Source organism: Drosophila serrata, unplaced genomic scaffold (genome assembly GCF_035046125.1).
Source record: "Drosophila serrata isolate PLE 108 unplaced genomic scaffold, ASM3504612v1 contig_156, whole genome shotgun sequence".
NCBI classification, from domain to species: Eukaryota; Metazoa; Arthropoda; class Insecta; order Diptera; family Drosophilidae; genus Drosophila; species Drosophila serrata.
In genome coordinates this window covers 427,296-446,768 of record NW_028257054.1, presented here as the reverse complement: position 1 = coordinate 446,768, position 19,473 = coordinate 427,296, and the positions used below count along the sequence as shown (strand labels likewise).

The 19,473-nt window shown below is 42.2% G+C and overlaps 2 protein-coding genes across 4 annotated transcripts; one reads left to right on the top strand and one right to left on the bottom strand.

Moving 5' to 3' along the window:
* Positions 1 to 763: 763 nt before the first annotated feature.
* On the top strand, positions 764 to 15,436 carry NKCC (sodium potassium chloride cotransporter). The gene is made up of 10 exons (XM_020943698.2): positions 764 to 1,535; positions 5,343 to 5,436; positions 11,634 to 12,018; positions 12,220 to 12,453; positions 12,511 to 13,562; positions 13,688 to 13,929; positions 13,989 to 14,425; positions 14,487 to 14,598; positions 14,662 to 14,935; positions 15,008 to 15,436. Exons 1-10 carry the CDS (start codon positions 1,273 to 1,275, stop codon positions 15,122 to 15,124), a joined length of 3,210 nt encoding a protein of 1,069 aa, XP_020799357.2. The 5' UTR covers positions 764 to 1,272; the 3' UTR covers positions 15,125 to 15,436.
* LOC110177130 (uncharacterized) lies at positions 15,432 to 19,416 on the bottom strand. 3 transcript variants are annotated; one of them, XM_020943699.2, is made up of 7 exons: positions 18,738 to 19,406; positions 18,024 to 18,679; positions 17,713 to 17,839; positions 16,541 to 17,013; positions 15,867 to 16,425; positions 15,681 to 15,810; positions 15,432 to 15,619 (listed from the first exon to the last, which is right to left on the bottom strand). In XM_020943699.2, exons 1-7 carry the CDS (start codon positions 19,301 to 19,303, stop codon positions 15,593 to 15,595), a joined length of 2,538 nt encoding a protein of 845 aa, XP_020799358.2. In that variant the 5' UTR covers positions 19,304 to 19,406; the 3' UTR covers positions 15,432 to 15,592. The 3 variants fall into 3 exon arrangements, 2 of the variants coding, with proteins under 2 accessions (XP_020799358.2, XP_086682344.1); XM_086826218.1 differs by lacking the exon at positions 17,713 to 17,839 and having other exon boundaries at positions 18,738 to 19,416; XR_015270236.1 differs by lacking the exons at positions 15,432 to 15,619; positions 15,681 to 15,810; positions 17,713 to 17,839 and having other exon boundaries at positions 16,017 to 16,425; positions 18,738 to 19,416.
* Positions 19,417 to 19,473: the final 57 nt, after the last annotated feature.

Here is a 19,473-nt window from a genome sequence, read left to right as displayed (position 1 = left end):
AATTTTAAAATACAAAAAATTGACGATTTTTTAGTTTTTAAAAATTTTTACGATTTAACCCCTTATAAAATTTTGATATTTTGAAAAAACGACAAAAATTTATTTTTTGCCCAGATATGGCTAGATCGATTTCCCTTCTGATGCTGAACAAGAATATATATGCTTTATAGGGTCGGAAATCCTTTACTGCGTTAGAAGATTCTGACTAAAATTTTAATAGGGTTATAATAATAATCGTTCATTACAAAGGATTTTTTAATACCGAAATAAAAAAACATAAATAATGATTATTACAAAAGGCTGTTTAAGATATTCCCAATGACAAACGTTTTTAAAGCACAATTATGACAATGGATTATTTCAATATTTTTTACTATTTGAAATGAGTTTCTATGTCCCACTTTTAAATTTAACAGACTTTCAATATTCTAAATTCGTAAATTTAAATTACCTAAAACCATTAACCATGACAGATATTTAATTTATTTGGTAATAATTTAGCAAATTTGAAATAAGCAATGCATGCGCAATGCGCATTGCGCATCCGAACTCTCTGCTACGTATACGTAATGCGAACGTAAGCGTTCAAATATTACGTATACGCGCTAGAAGAGCGCTCCCACGAGCGGGTATCCCGTAGTCTGGACCTCCTGCGCTGCTCGCTGGCGCTCCGTACACTCCGGCGGCATGTTGAGTTCGACCACAAACACTTGTTGAGAACTCACCACACCGCTGTGCCATTGCGTGGATGTGTGCGTGAGTTGGTATGGGACCAAAGCCACGAAGCGGAAGCAGAGCGGCAGAGCAGAGAAGCAGAGGAGCAGCTGACTGGACTGGCGCAAAAAGCCATAATAATCAAGCGGTAAACACTTGACAGCGCTCAAACGCCGTGCGACAGTCGTCGCGTTAAGTTGTAATTGCCGCCACGGATAGGATTTTAACCGAGTGTACCAGTATCAGTGTATATTTCGCGCTCTCCACCAAATAGAAATATATAGAATCCCATTGGTCTTGCGGTCTCGAAATATTCGTACTCGGTCAGTCGCCGCAGCCGGACGTCACGTCCTTCCTCTTTCGATTTCTATTCCGATTTCAATTCCGATTCCCGTTCGCGATTCGTGTGATATCATCCCACTCCCTGTCGGGTGTATAAAATGCAAATGCGCTCAGTTTGCTAACTTTTTCCAAAAGGTGCTTCAGCAATCGATAAGTAACAGTGTCCTCCAGTGTCCTTGTTGAAAGCCAAGCAAAGGGAGTCCTCCCAGCAAAAATATGGCCGATCGCTTCCAGATCTCAAAGGTGAACGGCACCACAAATGCCGCATACGATGGCGAGGCTGGTACAGGTGCCGCAGGTGCCGATCAGCCGGATGCAATGCATCCTCCGTCCAGTAACGAGAACCACCTGCAGCCCAAGGCTCCGACCGAGAGCGGTGAGAAGGATAGGCGGAGCTCTCGCCTATCCTTCCGCGGATTCGGACATTTCCTACGCAAATCGGATGCGGAACGCAAATTTAGTCTCGCCCAGCTAACAAAGTGAGTTTAATTACAATTTTATGCATTCTCAAAAGGTTAGACGTGTCTTCTAAACTATGTCGTCTTAGGAAACATAACAAAGATTTCATTTAGAAAAGAAATTAAAAACGTTTTTAATATTTTTATGTAGTTGTTTTATGACTTTATTATTATATTTGTCTAAGATATTCATTTGAAAAATGGTCAAAGAAATGCTGAAACCTATGAATGCTATTTCATTTTCATTATTAATCCAAACTATACAAAAAGTAGGTATTCAAAAATTTATTATTATATATTTTTTGTATATTATATAGAATTATTTTGAGTAAAAAAAACATTCATTATTTTCATCCTCGGATCAATATTTAGTTTAAAGTAATTAAAGGAAAATCTTCATATATTTGACCAAAATAATTCAGTAAGACAATATTGAAACAATTTTATTGCCTTTCTTTCTTGTGAGATGCTCACGTTGAGCTCTCTTGTGGCAAAATAATTTTCAATTTTGCGCAATATACAATATATATGCTTTATACCAATTTTAGAATTTTTTGATAATTGCTTCGATTAGTGCGATAGATAAGATTTTTTTGCAATTCAGCTAAGTCGATGTAGGTGCTTGAGATATATATTATTTCCATTCATTAAGGCAACACGTGGGGTCTAAGCTTTGCGTCTAAAACAATTTAGATAAAATACAACAATTAATTAAAGTTCCCAAAGCAAATTGATCATTAACTTTTCATTCCGTAATGAGTTTCAATTGAATTGCCGACATATGTTTAAACTCAGGTCGCTTCTGTTTGTTTTGCACCCATTGAAAAGGTTCAAAGAAATAAATAATTTTATCAATACAACTAAATAAATAAAAAGGGAGAAATATAAAAGGTCTGGCGAAAAGTGAAATATTCCGTTTATATAACCGAAACGAAGGTTGCTTTATGCCAATTTATTGTAATCACGTTTAGCAAATAAACACAAAAAATGACAGCGGATTGAAAGGCTTATCTGAAGGCAAATCGTTAAAAAAAATTGGAGTAATGTGTCACTGCCAGTGTCAATTGTTACTCGACCCTCTCACCATAGCCGAAAGTGTATAATTTATAACACATCGAGATCAGTGATCTGTCCGATTGTGCTATAATTGGGGAAAATCACTGTTGGATTTGCACTTCCTATAACTAATTGTTTAATAGCTTAGTTAATAATCATATACTGCTTAACAAAAAACACTCAATAAAATTCCTATTTAATTTAGATAAAATGGAAATGAGACATTATATTTTATTTAATAGGCGTACATAAAATAACCAATACCAATTATTTTCTCTGAAATTATACCCATTTGTATTAGCACAAATCAAATTTCAAGTCAAATTCTCAACAAACGAAGTAGGGTAATTTTCAATTACGTTTATGGTAAAATTTGCCTTACAAAAGGCAGAGATGTCACAAGATACCTGGTAACTTAAATTGATTCCAGATTTAATTACCAATTTTTCCACTTTTAAGCAAAACAAATTTTGGCACATGACTCTTCATTGGGAGGTGACCACGGCGACCTAGACCAGCGCAAATGTTTTTCGAATTAATTATTACAATTGCTCCACTTTCGGGATAACATAAGCACACCCATTCTCGAATTAAATTCAATTAAAAGCTGCCAAAGATATGCCAGAAAAACAAAATTTGCAAACATTCGGCGTTGTTGGTGGAAATTCGGACAGCGGATGATTTGTTTTCCCGGGAACTTTGCACACGGCAAGCGAGTTACATCAGCTCGCCGATGAACAATAATAAAACCACTGTGGAAAACCAGAAACTGGTTGCCATTTTTGGTTCAAGGATTCGCAATAGAAAAATGCGATCTACTCGCATTTCGCGAATTCCAGAGCGGTCAATTCGTGCGGTGGATGAGCGTGTCAACAAATAAATTTGCGACTTGTCATTAGGGTTATGCGAACGCGAATGAATTCAATTGATCGATGCGTTCCCTGAAACTCTGCGTAGCTCCAATTGTACAACTAACTCAGACCAGCTGATTCCCAATGAAACCGGCCACCGGCAACCGGCAAATGGACGAGCAAGCAATGACCATCGACTGGCCTGGAGTTTACAGACATATGTCTGTATGATGCTCCCATGTTTATACGTAGTACATTGTACATAAACACACAACATGATCGGGGAATGACGGCGGAGTGGCTGTCTGGCAAATAAATGGGAAATTGAAAATAGAAAATGGAATTAAAAGAAAAGCCGCAAGATCCCGTGCTCTCTATACTGTGTGCGCTTGCAATTTATTTAGTAGTACAATGAAAAACGCCCTCGATAGCTTTTGCCTGTTATTAATAAACAATCATAAATTATTGTGGAACTGGGTGGCCATCAAAGAGGGATCTCCAGCTAAGGATATACAAAAAAAACAATAAAGGAAGCCGAAGTTAGCCATAGGATAAATATGATTTATAGGGTCGGAAATGACTCCTTCACTGCGTTTTAAGCTTCTGACTGAAATTGTAATACCCTGCAAAGATGTAGTAAGGAATTCTTGTATAGGAATTAAATCTCATTAATGAAGGGGACTTTTTATTGAAGTAAACCCAAAAGAAGAACAACTTTGGACAGAAAGATATGTAATTCCGATCACAAGAGAAGCAAAGTAAAAGTGAATCCATAAAGTAAAATTCAAAATGATCTGAGGAGGTCAGCAAAAACTTAGATGATAAGATTTAGGATTAGATTGAATAATTGGATTTTTGTCTTGTTTAAATTCGTCTCATTTCCCATTTTATTTTATGGGAAAATCTCCACAAAAAGTTAGATTAAACTACGTGAACAATTCAACGTTTATACAGGGGTTTCCCTAGGTAAAGTAATCAGTGGACTGATAAGAATTATGTGTTGGTAATTTATTTGCTTGCCATGCAACGACTGTATAATTTATTAAGAACAAAAAAAACATAAAATGCAATTATTCATTTCCTTTAATTATTTTAAATAAGCATTTAAAAATTAAGATAAGATCAAATTCAAAGTATAACTCAATTGGGTCTCAGGTCACCCAGTAAAATTTACGAATGAGTAATATTCGGCAATGAAAGTACTTTCCCCCAGACTCACCCCTTTTAGATCCCCGATATGGTTGCCATTTAGCCATATACCTGCCCCCTTTTCGATCCCTTGGAAGCGGCGCCATTGTCCGCTCGTGGCGCCGTGCTGTGCTCTCCGATTATTGCCTTCCTCATTCCGGTTTTTAGCCTTTTTAAGATTTTAAATTATATTTTGGCATTGCTTTGGCCGCGGCTGCCACTGTTTCAGTTTCTGTTTTTGCCATTGTTATTACTTTTTGTTTCTGTTTTCATTGGCGATCAGTAAATATACATCATGGGCATTCCATAGCAACCATATAAGTACCACACTCTCCCCCTACCACCCTCTGGCTAAAAAGAATTTTCCGGCGAAAAAACTCGATTTTTCTCAATTTTTGGCGTGGAACCCCTGACCTTCTGCCCGTCGTCTACCTTTACCACTCGGCTGGCTGGTTAGGCGATTTTATTGTCTTATTATTTATGTGTATACACAAATAACTTGGGTTCACGGTGCGTGGATTGCCGAGTGCTCCTAGTGGCCCAGAGTGGCTATTTCAGCTCGGCACGCTGCAGGCAACGGTCATGCTGCCCGAGGCGGTGATGGTTCTGCTTCCGTTTCATCAGTATGGAAATTTCCAATCCATCCCGGTTCACCGGCTTTTCAGGATTTTCAGGTTCCTCCTGCTAATGGTGACACACTAATGGAGTAAATTCGGTTTTTCTCTGATTGCAGGGAAACTCTGCCGCGCCTGGACAACTACCGCATTTCCATGCGAAATCTAAAGCGTCCTTCCATCGGAGAGCTGCAGGGAGAGGCGGCTGATCAGGTGAGTTCATATATCTAGTGACGCAGGCGAAGGGAAATCACCATAACAGTTTGCATAATGCATGAAAGTGGAATAAATGCAGCTTGATCTAAATTAATCCTTGACAAGATGTGACCTAGTTTATACAACGGAGCTCATAAAAATACAGTACAAAAATATGCTATATGGAAGTGCAAATGTTTACTTAAATCAATATGGAATTAAGTAAACTGTTTTGTTACTATAATCAGTTAAGCATAGAGTGTTCTGTTAAGCTGTGAAGCAAGAGGTATCTGAATGGTAAAGTGATTAAATTAAATGTAGTTAACACTATACTGTGAAATAGTAATCAGTTATAGCCTAGATTACTATGACAATCTTCACTAACTATGTACAAATATAATCCAAATCATAATCGGTTGGTAACCTCGTTACAAATCTGATATTCAACCAACCTTGCCCAACAATCGGCCCAGAAATATGTAAGTGTGGCATGCACTTGAAAAAGTCAAGGGAAATAGCCTTCAAAATAACTTTCTACCAACCTGCTGCTGCTGGGATTATTGATAGGCCCAAGTGCCACTAAATGATGAGTATTTTTCTATGGATCTGTTCAATGTTAGCCGTGGCATAATCCTTGCAGCGCACTTCAGTCGCTCTCCGATCGGTTCTGAAAACATTTCAAGTACTCGGCAAATAAACAAAGCACAGCAAAAAAAATACATACCTAGGAAAACATAAAGCGAAACAGAACCAAAACAACAAATTATGGATCCAACCAGAAATGGATACACTTTCGGGCTGTTCTCGCACTTTGGACAGTCTTACAGAAGTACATATCTACGTACAGTGTTAAGATATACTTATATTTATATCTGTATTTCATTAAATACGTTTGCCTGATTTATTTACTTGAACAATTTTCACATTTCCGACGTGCAAATTGTGAGTTTTCCATGACGTCTTCCCGGCATCCAACCGATTGATGTATTTGCAGAGCCGACAGATTGGAGGGTCTCCGTCGTGATGACGTTGTGGCCACTTAAGATAAGCTGTCACTATAGCACCTCTGTCAAGGCCGCCGACGCAGCCCACTTTCGGAAACCCACCGCCCCAGTGGCGCTTATCATTCGGAGAAATATGTAGTGGCATAGTGGAGTGAACCATAAGCCCTCCCAGCGTTACAGTTTTTATGGTTATCGCTAAAGTAATAAATTTGATGCGTCTATGCGAAACTAACGTCTGGGGGTCCCTTGGACCGGAGGTTTTCCCGGTGACTCCCCTTCTCCGTATTTGTTTAATTAATTCACTTTGTCCGGCTTCTAAGCGCCACCACGGCGTATGATAGATATCATAAAAATTGCATTACAAAGCCAGCGACGGCTCATTAGGGGAATTCCAATTCCTAAATAATAGAAAACAATGTTTGGATCAGCTTCAAGGGATGAGAAGGATATCCTGCTAAGGCAAAGGCACATAGATAATTGGAATGGAAGTATTTGCTCACATGAATTAGGCGGTAATTTAAGCAAAAAATCATTAAGTTTTGTGATTAGCTATGATGAAATTGAAAGATATTACAAGGAACTGGTATGAGCTAGTGTTAAGTGGATGGTTTTTAACAAAAACTTGAAATTAAATACAATAACATATATTTTATTCCACAAAAAAATCATCTGCTAAAGAAACCGGTTTCGTATATAAATGTATTATTTATAAACCTTATTAAGGTTTCATTGTAAGCAAAGATAATATTGTTTACAAAATGTTCTTACCTGTTTTAGTTTGTTTTTCTTTGGGGAATCCCAAAAAAGTTTGGCCTTAACTGAACAGATAAACAAAACAACTAATCAAATTGTTATTGAGTCTAGAAACCACAATTAAAAGATTTCAATGACTAATCATAATCATCATGAAACATAAACGGAAATCCCCAATTATTTGTATTAATCTTTCTTCGTTGCCGATCGGGCAAAGAAGCCAAAACCCTTAAAGCAAATATTTCTCTTACTTTAGTTCTAAATCTAATACAAGTCTTGCCTTGGAGGTTTGGAGAAAACAAGTTTTCCCTTTCCTTCGCACATTCCTCCTCCTTGGGGACACTCGCAATCAACACGAGCGAACTTTCATTCGATTTGCACTCAATCGCCGGCGTTTTAAGTGGATTTTTCCGCATTCATCCATAACCCGTAATGCGCAAGGCGCTATCGATGACAGCGCCGAAGCCAAATTAATTGTCAACAAGATGCAGCCATGCATCTGCCATGGGCCACACCGCACGGACATTGTTTCAAGGAGCGGCGGAGGAGAGCTCCTGCCTTCGCCTTCAACGCAGGATAAACAGCTCGTCATGGCGACTGTAGTCAACACCCGTATGTGTTTGCGCGGAGGATAATGCAGGACAAGTATGTCGTGTCATTAAAATTGACAGCACCAGCAACAGCCTGCAAATGGCACTGGAGCCGGAGCTGTTGCCATTGACGTTGGTTGATTCGTTCGTTGCTTATCACCAAGGCGGGTTCAGAGGATCCTAGGAGTGCTTAAAGCTGATCGGATACACTGCACTTCAACGCGTCGGGTGCACAAGTGTACATGAGTTGAAGCTGTCAGGGCTGCTGACAGGACGTCATTTTGATAAACTCCCCGGCTTAGCAATAGATTATTCCTCACTTTCAATCAATTAAAGTGACAGAAAACACACTCGAGATATATCGGACAGCAGGCATCTCCGAAAAACCATTACCAGTTCTTGGCAGTTTTCAACAAGCCCTGCAATCGAGCCTCTTAACAATAGTAATTTGTCAAACTGTATGGCAATATCAGAAAATATATTATCAACATCTCGCCTCGTTCAACGGGGCGTATGAGCGTTCTGTCGGTGCGGTGCTCTGTTTACCCCATCCCGGAGGCAGCCTGTGGCGTGTTTGCCATTTGAGATTCCTTTCGGATTGCACTTGTAATTACAATTCGAATTTACAATTCATAGCGAGCCAAAGAGCTGCTTGCTATTTTTATAACATTTTATTGATTTCCTAATGCGAAAGTCTTGCTGGAAAATCTTTGTTTACCGCACTGCCAATGCCCCGAACAAGCCATTAAATTATTGGCGCATATAACAATATGTTTACCCCCATTTGTGTTGCATTTCTGATACTTATCCGCCATTAGGGGGAAGCACAAAGGGGCAAACTTATGGGAAATCTCTCTTCTTATTGATGAAAATGCAATATTTCGATTATTTATTGAAGAGCTCGTTGGCCCTAACGAGTTTTTGCGCATTTGCTTTAATACATTTGCAGTTGAGATCGCTATGGCGACTGTAATCCCAAGTAAATTCTATCTGACTTTAAGCCGAGTGGGAAGAACGCTCCCAACCTGTCGACATAATTAGCTATCGACTTGGTCCTCGTGTAGCTAATAATAAAATGAATTCATTTCATCTATTTATGGAATCTGTGATTCAGGGCGCCCAACTTAACCCAAGTTCCTTGGTCGCCTTTGTCTATTAACTAAACTCAAATCACTGCCACAAGCTAGCCAAGAGAATGGTTTATTCTCGAGTTAGCTCCCCCACTCACAGCTCCCTGCCCTTGTGCCATAAAGCACAAATACCAATTTCAATTCCAATTTCGTGTGCGAAAATTTTCCACGCTTTGGATTGCAAAAACAGCAATGACAACGAGGAAAACAACCGCAGAGCCAAATGCGTATTTTGCTAAATGAAATGGACAAAGGGAGGAAGCGCTAGAGGGTTACACTAGTAAGACCACAAATAGAACTCCACTCCCAGACCAGGAAAGCCCTCGAGACACGGAGAAAAAAAGACATAGAAATATGACTTTTCAAAGGTTATTAAAGTAATAATATTAAGAGGTATTTCTTATACTTCCATATACTCAATAGGAAATTGTGGAAAAAACTAATACTAAAACCTTTAACTGTTATCCACAATTTTGTGCGTCAATATCCATAGCTTTTAAAGATGAATTTTTTCTCTGTTTATAAATATGTTTATGTTTGTGTCTGTCTGAGTCTGGCGTCCGTTCGAAGCCGCCAAAAATGTGTAAACAATCAACATTAACCACCCACCGAGGAAGACTAACTAACCGACATTGCGTATACGCAGCGTGTACGAACCGAGCGTTCGGGGGTGTGTTGCTGCTTTGGCTGTGGCCACTGTCAATCGATGTCGTCCTGCCCAACCCTGTCACCGCTCCATGCCACGTGTGGCATCGACAATTGGACGCTTTTTAAAAAACATTCAATTATGTGGGCAAACAATAAAATAAATGAGCCCCACTCTGCCACAACGCCGGTGGAACAAATAGCAAAACAATCGCCAAGACAAGGGCAAGGGCAAGGGAGCAATGTCTTGTGTAAATCTATTAAGTTATCACAATCACAAGATATATTGTTTTGCCCAGCTCCGATCAGTGCGTGGTGGAAAATTTTAGGGCCATTTGTGATAAGTAAATTCCGTTTCAAGTGGAAATATTGTTATATTTTAATAACCTTGCAAGGGTATTTTAATTTTAGTCAGATGCTTAAAACCCTGAGAAGGAGTCATTTCTGACCCTATAAATTATATATATTATTGATCAGCATGAAAATCTGAATCGATCTAAAAAACCATGTCCGGTCAAAAAATAATTTTCAAAATTTTTTCGAAAATTTCAAAATTTTATAAAATTTCTAAAACTTTATAAAATTTTATAAAATTTTCAAAAATTTGAATTTTCTCAAATTTTAAAATAAGTATACAGAATTATTAACCTAATAAAAACTAACATTGGAAAGCTTACCGAATTGAAATTAATGCCTTTTTGTCGTAGTTATGAGATTTTTAATCTTAAATTTTTCGAAAAAAAAAAATGCGCATATAATAATATGATTTAAAATTTATTATTATTTTAAAATTCGATGCTCAACTACAATTGCAAACTACAAGGGTATATAAACTTCGGATTCCCAAAGTTGTTTTTTTTTCTATTTTGTGAGGAAGCATTCGTTGGGGTTCATAATATAACACCAACAAAATTGAATTAAAATTGTTTTGTTTTTTCTGTTTGCCAAATTAAAATAAGCATTCTTTATTTTTGTTTGTTTTCCTTTCGTGATTTCCATTGATTGATCTTGAGTCATTATAAACTCTGAATATGTTGAAAAACATGGAAAATAGTTTTCTTCTCGTTTAAGATATAAGATTGATTTTCTCTTACAGATAGAAAATGGAAATTAAGAACGAAAATTATAGATTTACGTAACAAGGAAAATTTTCTTTAGCTCAATATAAGTCTCATTACAATACTGTCAATTTAAAGATCTTCCTTTAATACTTGCTATTTCGTTACCCAAGAAAACGACGTACAATAAAACACTTTTTAGCACCTCAAGGCAAAACACATATTTCACATTTTAACAACTCTGCTAACAACGCTTTTGTCAGGTTCAAATTTCTGTCACTTACTTTAGTTGACTTTTATTTATTAACTTCTGTGAACGCTAAATTAAACCTCAAAACAAAGGGAAAACTTGTACGTTTATGCTGAATAGTTAACTTGATGGCAGCTCCTTTCGGTTTCAGCGTTAATTTGAACACTTTTATAATATTTGCCATTTTAGTGCGGCTATAAAAATCAACTTTAATTAGAATGAAAAGCAATATGAAGCTTCTCATAATCTCTCTGCCCTGGGTGGGTGTTGTTTTCGCCTTTTTTCGCTGGCTTCGGGGGGTCGTTAATTGAATTCGAGTACTAAATTGCACACTTGTCGTATGAGTAATCCCGAATAAAACTCCCTTGGAACAGCTGTCCGCTGGAGTTCCATGAAGTTTACAGAAAATACTTAAGCAAATTTAAGCGAGTATTTAACATACTTCCGATTGAATGACACTCATGTCAATATCCCATTATCACAGGCATTTAATGACCGCCGATTACCCCAATTAGCAGCACATGGTCCCATGATAACCTCCATTTGTGTGCTTAAGCTGTTAGTAGGGAACTCTGATAAAACGTCATACTTATCACTGCACTGTAAAAGTTGGTTAAATGCTAATTTTGTAACTTGTAATAAATGTACTTGATAAAAGAAATGTTTAAAAATGCGTAGGCAGTGCTAACTATATGGGAAAATATCTTGCAACAGTAGGTTAAGGTCTAATATTATTTATTATTCTTTAAATAATAAATAAATCAATCCTCTTTTTATTTTATCAGAGCATTACCATACCCGAACCCGAACCGGAACCAACTGGCGGTCACATCAAGCTGGGCTGGATTGTCGGCGTCCTGATACCATGTCTCCTCAACATCTGGGGCGTCATGCTCTTCCTGCGCCTCAGCTGGGTGGTGGCCGAGTCCGGCATCTTGCAGACGCTGATTATAATTACGATCTCGGCGGTGGTCTGCGTCATCACGACGCTTTCGCTGTCAGCCATTAGCACCAACGGCGAGGTCAAGGGTGGTGGCGTCTACTTCATCATATCCCGTTCGCTGGGACCCGAGTTTGGGGCATCGGTGGGCGTGGTGTTTGCCTTCGCCAATGCCGTCTCAGCCTCAATGAACACCATTGGTTTCTGCGAATCGCTAAATGTTTTGCTAAGTGAGTATCAATTTTGGAAACGTTCCAGAGTTAATTAAATTGAATAGATAGGAAATTGGTTGGTTTTCTTGCCAATAATCAATAACTAAATCTAAGTGAAATGTAAACTAAATTAAATTGTGTAACGTTTTGTTTAGGGGTTAGTCTTAACCTTACTTTAATAATGGATATTAATATTTTATTTACCTATAATTTTTCCAGAAAACAACGGCCTGAAAATCGTGGACAATGGCATTAACGACATCCGTATAGTTGGTTCGGTCACCGTTTTGGTGCTCATCCTGATTTGCTGCGTGGGCATGGAGTGGGAGACGAAGGCACAGAACTTCCTGATTGTCACCATTGTCCTGGCCATCTTCAATTTCATAATCGGGGCTGCCATTGGGCCCAACGGCAACGAGAATCATATCTCAAAGGGATTCGTGGGCTTCTCCTGTAAGTTATTAAGTTCCTTGCAAGTAGAGCTCTTCTATAGCTGATCGCTCATTTCAGGGAATACCTTCAAGGAGAACTTTGGATCAGACTATAGGTACGCGGAGGGCGTAAACCACGACTTCTTCAGCGTGTTCGCCATCTTCTTCCCAAGCGTAACGGGCATCCAGGCGGGCGCCAACATTTGTGGAGACCTCAAGGATGCCGGAGCAGCCATTCCCAAGGGCACCTTCTGGTCGCTGCTTATCTCTATGACCTCGTACGCTCTCTTCGTGCTCTTCGCCGGCGGCGCTGCTGTTAGGGATGCCTCTGGCATTCCCGGTGACCTGGTCAACGGCACCATCATTCCCTCGGAACTGCCCTGCATGACCACCGGCAACTGCACTTGGGGTCTCTTCAACTCCTACGAAATGATGCAGGAGATGTCCCTGTGGGGTCCGTTGATCTATGCCGGCTGCTTTGCGGCTACGCTGAGCACGGCCCTGACTAATCTCCTGTCCGTTCCCCGATTGGTGCAGGCTTTGGGCATCGACCAGATCTACCCGGGTCTGATCTTCTTCTCCAAGCCGTACGGCAAGCATGGCGAGCCCTACCGCGGCTATGTGCTCACCTTCTTTATCTCCACGAGCTTCCTGCTAATCGGAGAACTCAATCTGATTGCTCCTCTGATCTCCACCTTCTACCTGGCCTCGTATGCCCTTATCAACTTCTGCACATTCCACGCGGCCTTCGTAAAGCCACTGGGATGGCGGCCAACCTTCAAGTATTACAACGCCTGGATTAGTCTTTTCGGATTCGCCATGTGCGTGGCAATTATGTTCCTAATCAACTACGTGGCTGCCATTATCACCTTTGGTATCATCTTTGCTTTATACCTGGTGGTTATGTACCGGAAACCGGAGGCTAACTGGGGATCCACCACCCAGGCTCAGCAGTATAAGGCTGCTCTAATGGCGGTCACTCGGTTGCAGAATGTCTCCGATCATGTGAAGAACTACCATCCGCAGGTGCTGGTGCTCTCTGGAGATCCCAAGACTAGGCCACCATTGGTGGACTTTGGCTATCTGCTTACCAAGAATAACTCCCTGATGTTTGTGGCAAATATCATACCGGTAAGTTTCAGATTACTAAAAAGCAATCTAAATTATGTTCTAAGCTACTGGGAGTAGGGAAATCTTAGCTTGGGATTTAGTAAACTACATACGTTATTAAAGTCCAATTCATTTCGCTATTACAGGTGCGTGTCGGCTACAAGAACCGCCAGCATCTGATGAAGGATGGTCAAAAGTATCTGGATGCCCGCAAGATCAAGGCCTTCTACAATGTTATCGATGGGTTCAGTCTGGAGGATGGAATCAATGCTCTGACCAAATCCACGGGCTTCGGCAAGATGTCACCGAACATTGTGCTGGTGGGTTACAAGCCGGACTGGAATCGCTGCCGCAAGGAGGAGGTGGAAAGCTACTTTTCCATTTTGTAGTAAGTACATTCTGAGTAAAGCCACATCCTGAGTGATTACAAACTTGGATTTCCTGCAGCAACGCCTTCTCGCAGCGAATGGGCGTGGCCCTGCTTCGCCTACCCAATGGCTTGGACTTCTCAGAGTTGAGTTCCGAGGTCACATTGCCTCCCAATGGAATGGGTCACATGCACACGGCCAATGCCCAGGGCTTCACCAATGAACTGATGCCGGCAGCTAATGCCGCCTCAGAGCTCCTCCACATCGACTCCAATCTGAATCTGGCCGGAATGGATAGTCCGAACTCTTCGTTCACGATGCCCCAACCTCCACCGATGCCCAATATGCAGCGCAGCTCCCGCAGCTACAAGGTGAACAGCACCGATGAACCGGCCGTGACATATCACACCAAGGGAGGATCGGATATTCCGCAGAACCTCCTCGAAGCCATGACCATCTTTACGAGGAAGCAGGCCAAAGGCACAATTGATGTTTTTTGGCTGTACGATGACGGAGGTGAGTGTTCAAATTTGTCTCTCATTGGGTGAAGATTTCTAATGCCCTCACTTCAATACAGGTCTCACCATTCTCCTGCCCTACATCATCTCCATGCGTTCCCACTGGCAGAATTGCAAGCTGAGGGTATTCGCCATGTGCCACGGCAAGGACGAGGAGCAGGAGGAGAAAAGGTAAATAAAGAATCTTTACTGGCACTTAAGCATAATAACTATAACGTCTTGAATGCTCCACAGCATGGCCAGTCTGCTGACAAAGTTCCGCATCAAGTACTCGGAGCTCATCATGCTGAAGGGAGTCTCCGAGCAGCCACGAGCGGATACGCTTCTGAAGCACAAGCGCCTGATCGAACCCTTCCGTCGTGGGGCTCGCAACGAGTTCGGAATCACGGACGATGAGCTGCATAGCATGGCCGAAAAGACGAATCGGCAGCTGCGCATCCACGAGCTGGTGGTCAAGCACTCGTCCAATGCATCTCTGGTTGTCATGTCCCTGCCCATGCCACGAAAGGTGAGTAAATTATCCCATAATGATTTCTGATTCGATGTCTTACCAATTTTTCGTTAAATCGTTTTAATTCAGGAGGCTATCTCGGCGCCGCTGTACATGTCCTGGCTGGAGATGCTCACCTCGGACATGAAGTGTCCGGTGGCTCTGGCTCGCGGTAACCAGACGCCCGTGCTGACGCTTTACTCCTAGATTAGGCCTTCGCTTCCAGTACGAGTACAATTTAGTATTATTAGCGTTTAGGTGTTCCGCATAGTTCCACCCGTAGTATCGAGCTCATCCCTGATTGGAGTTGGACCTGTGACACTTAGCCCACTTGAAATTGAATTCCTAAGCCTAGACTCTAGTTCCCAGAGCCTCCACTATTTAAACACTAAACCCTTGACGCTAGAAACTAGTGAAAATTGTGTGAAATATATCTCACATACGTAGGATATGTTTCGCATGCAATAGCTTTAAGTTAATTATGATCTACTCTGAATAAATATAAACGATTTAATTACATTTGTTCCCGTCGTTTAATTTAAACAAGACTTCATATTCATCGAACGATGTGCAAGCTAGTGTGGTGTCTGTGACTGACTAAACGGGCCTACAAGTGTTTACAATACATTTGGAACGCACATGGACGTGGCTGTTGGATATTAGAGATGCTAGACACTAGTAGTAAGCGCGACGAGGATTGTTCTGTAAGGAAAAACATTCATAATGAGTCCTACAGCTGGAATATGTAGCTCAATAATCCTACCAGGGGATTGGGACGAAAGCGATATGCCAACATCATTCGCTTCCTGTAGGCATCGTATTCATTGTCGCAGTCCTCTGGCTGGGCAGCGCTGCTAACTCCCAGACCCTGATTTCCATCGCGTTGTGGAGCCCTGTTCAATGCACAAACTACTGAATGAATTTTCTTATTGGTTAAACAATAACTTACTTGTTGACGGGATCCACTATACCAGCTCCGTCTTGCCCCAGGCCCTGGCCCTCCTTCCAGCCAAGCTTTTGCAGCATTTGAAAGCCAATATTGTCTTCCTTAAGTTTGTACTCCTTGTAGTCGCTTAGGTCGGGCTGTCGATTATTCTTCTTTGCTTCGTACTGCTCCATGAACTTCTTGAGCTCCTCGGGTGGCAAGAAGTCGCCGATGTGATGCTTGCCCTCACTTTGCTTGGTCAGGGCGTTGGCCCACAAAGAGGTGGCCTCCATTTCGGCCGTGCGTAGCTTATGCTCCCACGTTCCGCCCTCAATGTCCTCGTCCGAGTCGTACTCGTATTTAAATTTGCCACCGCGGGCCAAACGATCGATCTCCTGGCGCTTACGCATCATATCCTGGTACAACAGGTTGACCTTATAGTGCTCCTCGCATTGCTTCCACTGCTCCTCGCTCAGTTGAGTTGAGCCGTAGTTTAGGCGAGCATATTGCAATAAAGCGGGATCAGTGCGTGTGATGTTGGATAGCATGGGCTTATTTTGGTTTCCGAAATTGCCTGAGGTGCCTAGTTATCATTAAAGAAATTACACAAAATTACACCATTAATTGTTTCACTCTATAGAACCATCGAATATCAACACAATTATAATATAGACGTAATACATTATTTAAAAACTCACTTGAACTGGGCAATTGCTGCTCTTTCTCTCCCCAGCGGCTCTTACGCTCGCGTTTCCTACGCTGCCTTTGCAACTCCTTATCCTCCTGCTCATCCTGGTCGTCCGCATCGTCTCGACCGCCGGCAGTGGCCGCCTCCTCTCGCTCACGGCGCTCCTCGTCACTTAGCTCGTTGCGGCACTCGATTCGTCGCTTGATATTATCCCGATTGCGATCCATCATGCCGCGCATGTACTCGTCATCCGAATCAAAGTCAGCACTAATGGCGGACTCGGGATCATATTTGTCAGCCGCTGAGTTACTGTTTTGCTCCTCATGTTGTGGCTGTTGCTGCTCCTGCTGCTGCGCCATTTGCTGGTCTCGGTTTAGCTGCTGATGCTGCCGCTCCCGTTGCCGCTCGATCCGCTGGCGTTCGTAGTCAAGGAGTTGGGATCGATAGCTTCGATATTGCTCGCAGCTCTTATCATAAAGAAACCTAGTATCAAAATTTAAAAGAAGTGAAACGTACAATGAAAAGTGCTCGACGCTAGTCACGTGTGTACAAAGACATTATATGAGTAACTGTTTGAGGCGCCGCCCCATTAGCGGTTTATTGTGTGCTTTTTAGTTGGCATCCGCCGGCTGGCTCCTCCAGATTTATCGACGACGATCGAGGAACGGGTAATCACTGCTTTCGATGAGTCCATGCAAATGTTCTGCTCTGCCTAAACCTCACTCTATTTCTCCCAAATAATGTTCTGTCGGTTCGTTTCGTCTAACAATAACTTCATTTTTCCATTAGGAATTAAAATTGCAGATATAACTGCTTGAATTGCCTGTCTTTCTAATTAACATCTGTGCATTTAAATTAAAATATATAAACTGATTAAGCTCTTTGGGTACCTTTAAATAAAAGAGTTAAGAACAGCTAAATAAACTTTAAATAAAACTGAAATGCCGTTGCAGCTTTTAATTCAAGGTGATATTGTTTAACTGGCCATGTGTCAAGATTCGCTTTCTACTATGTGGAGTACAGCTGGATAAGCCCAACAATTTGCTAATTAAAACTCAGCCGTATGTGTGCAAATGAATGTAAAACTTAAGCTTGTAGTTCAACCCCGCCTTAATCGCTATTTATGTAACCCCCTGGGCCCCTGTCTGAGTACCGGGGTTAAAACATGTTCAGGTCATTTACCACAGGGCCGGATGCAACTCGCTTCTATGCAAACGTATTTTATCTTCATAATCTTCACCATTTTCAGCGACCAGTGCGATTAGGTTTTCTAAGCACGTTGGCAATTGTATGCACGTTTCTGAAAAAACTACATAAATTGCTTTAAAATCGTGCTCAACGATTAAAGTTCGATACAAATTCAATGAGTGGGAGGGAAAATGGGAAACAGGATGGGGTTGGGATAAGGAAAGAGGATTTGTGTGAATAGGAAATGGCAGATGGCACAAAAGAACAGAAGAGACGTAAGTAGTAGCTTCGCAAACGATACACACCTTGGGGCGGGATAGATGCGGGCTGTGCAGGCTCCGGTGGCTGCGGAGGCATAACCTGCTGCATTTGTTGCTGCTCTTCCTGCACGGGGGGCGGCGGAGGCGGTGGGTGGGCGTTGACTGCCGCTGCCATATGCTCGGGTAGCAGGCCAATCTGCTCCGCTGTATGCCCGCCAATGGTCGGCATCTGAATGGCCTCTAGATTGATCTGCGGCTTGGGAATAGCGTTCAAGTCGAACTCCTTGGGTGCCGGTATGGCATTTAGTTGCTGCAATGCCTCCACTGGCGATGGTCCAAGCTGCATGTATATTTGCCCCATATTGGCAAGGGCAATGGGCAGCTGTGGCGGAGGTGGTGGTGGAGGCGGAGCCACTGCGGCTGGATGCAGCTGTAAAGGTAGGTGGCCGTGGAAGAATGCAGCTGGCAATTGCATTTGTGGTGGTCCCTGGGTTAAAAGTGCAGGATTGAAAGCAAACGGCGGTGGTGGTGGCGGTTGCACGGCCTGCACAGGCAGGCTGAAAGCCAGATGTGTGGGCGCTGAACTGGTCACAGTAATGGAGGTGGCCATCGCAGCTGCCGAGCTAATGGCTATGGCTGCCTCCAACTGTGGGCTGCTATTCTCGGAAGCGTGTGTCTCCAAGGCATTGTTTTCCTCCGTGCTGCAATAATAAAGTGGTTCAGATTTCTCTTGAATGTGGAAGTTTAGTGGGTACCAACCTGGGTACAGGCACGGGTGTCACCAATATGGGTGGCGGCGGCTTCTCGTGCTTTTCGAGTATTTTTTTAAAGTTTTCCAAGAAGGAACCATCGTTGCAAAAGGTGTTTTTAACTTTCGGAGGGGGCTGCTCCACACTGGGCTGTGGCAGCTGTTGGCGCTTTAGACCGAATGTAATCTTTCCCGTCTTGCCGGTGAAACTATTTAGCGTCTTAGGTGCCACAGAGTCTTCCGCCTTAGCCTTGCCGGCTGGGGTATCACTGTGTCCAACCTCTAGGCCGTTCCCCTCCTCGCCTATTGTGGCCACTGATGTATCCAAGGCAGCGGAGTCTTGCTGATGCTGTTGCTGTTGGTGTACCTCCTCCTCCTCCTCGTCGTCGTGGGCAATTGGTTTTACGGGCGGCGTCTCCGTTTTCTGCTGCGCTGCCAGGTTTTGGGCCGCGGCCACCGCCTTGGCCAGCTGCGCCGTCTTCTGCTTTTCCAGGATCTCCTGCCGCTTCTTGGCAATGATCTCCTCCTGCTTCGTCATCTGAGCGAAGCGGTCCACTCGGTGATTGCGTTGTGACATAATTCCCTGCTTCACCCGATTTTTTATGCGACAATTTTCTTATACAGTTATGCAGTAGTGTGACCAGATTAAGCAAGAAAACACCAAACTCAAACTGACACTAAATCCCAACTGGCGATATTTTGGGAATGAATTCGGGCGAATTAAAATATACTGAATATATTTTAAAA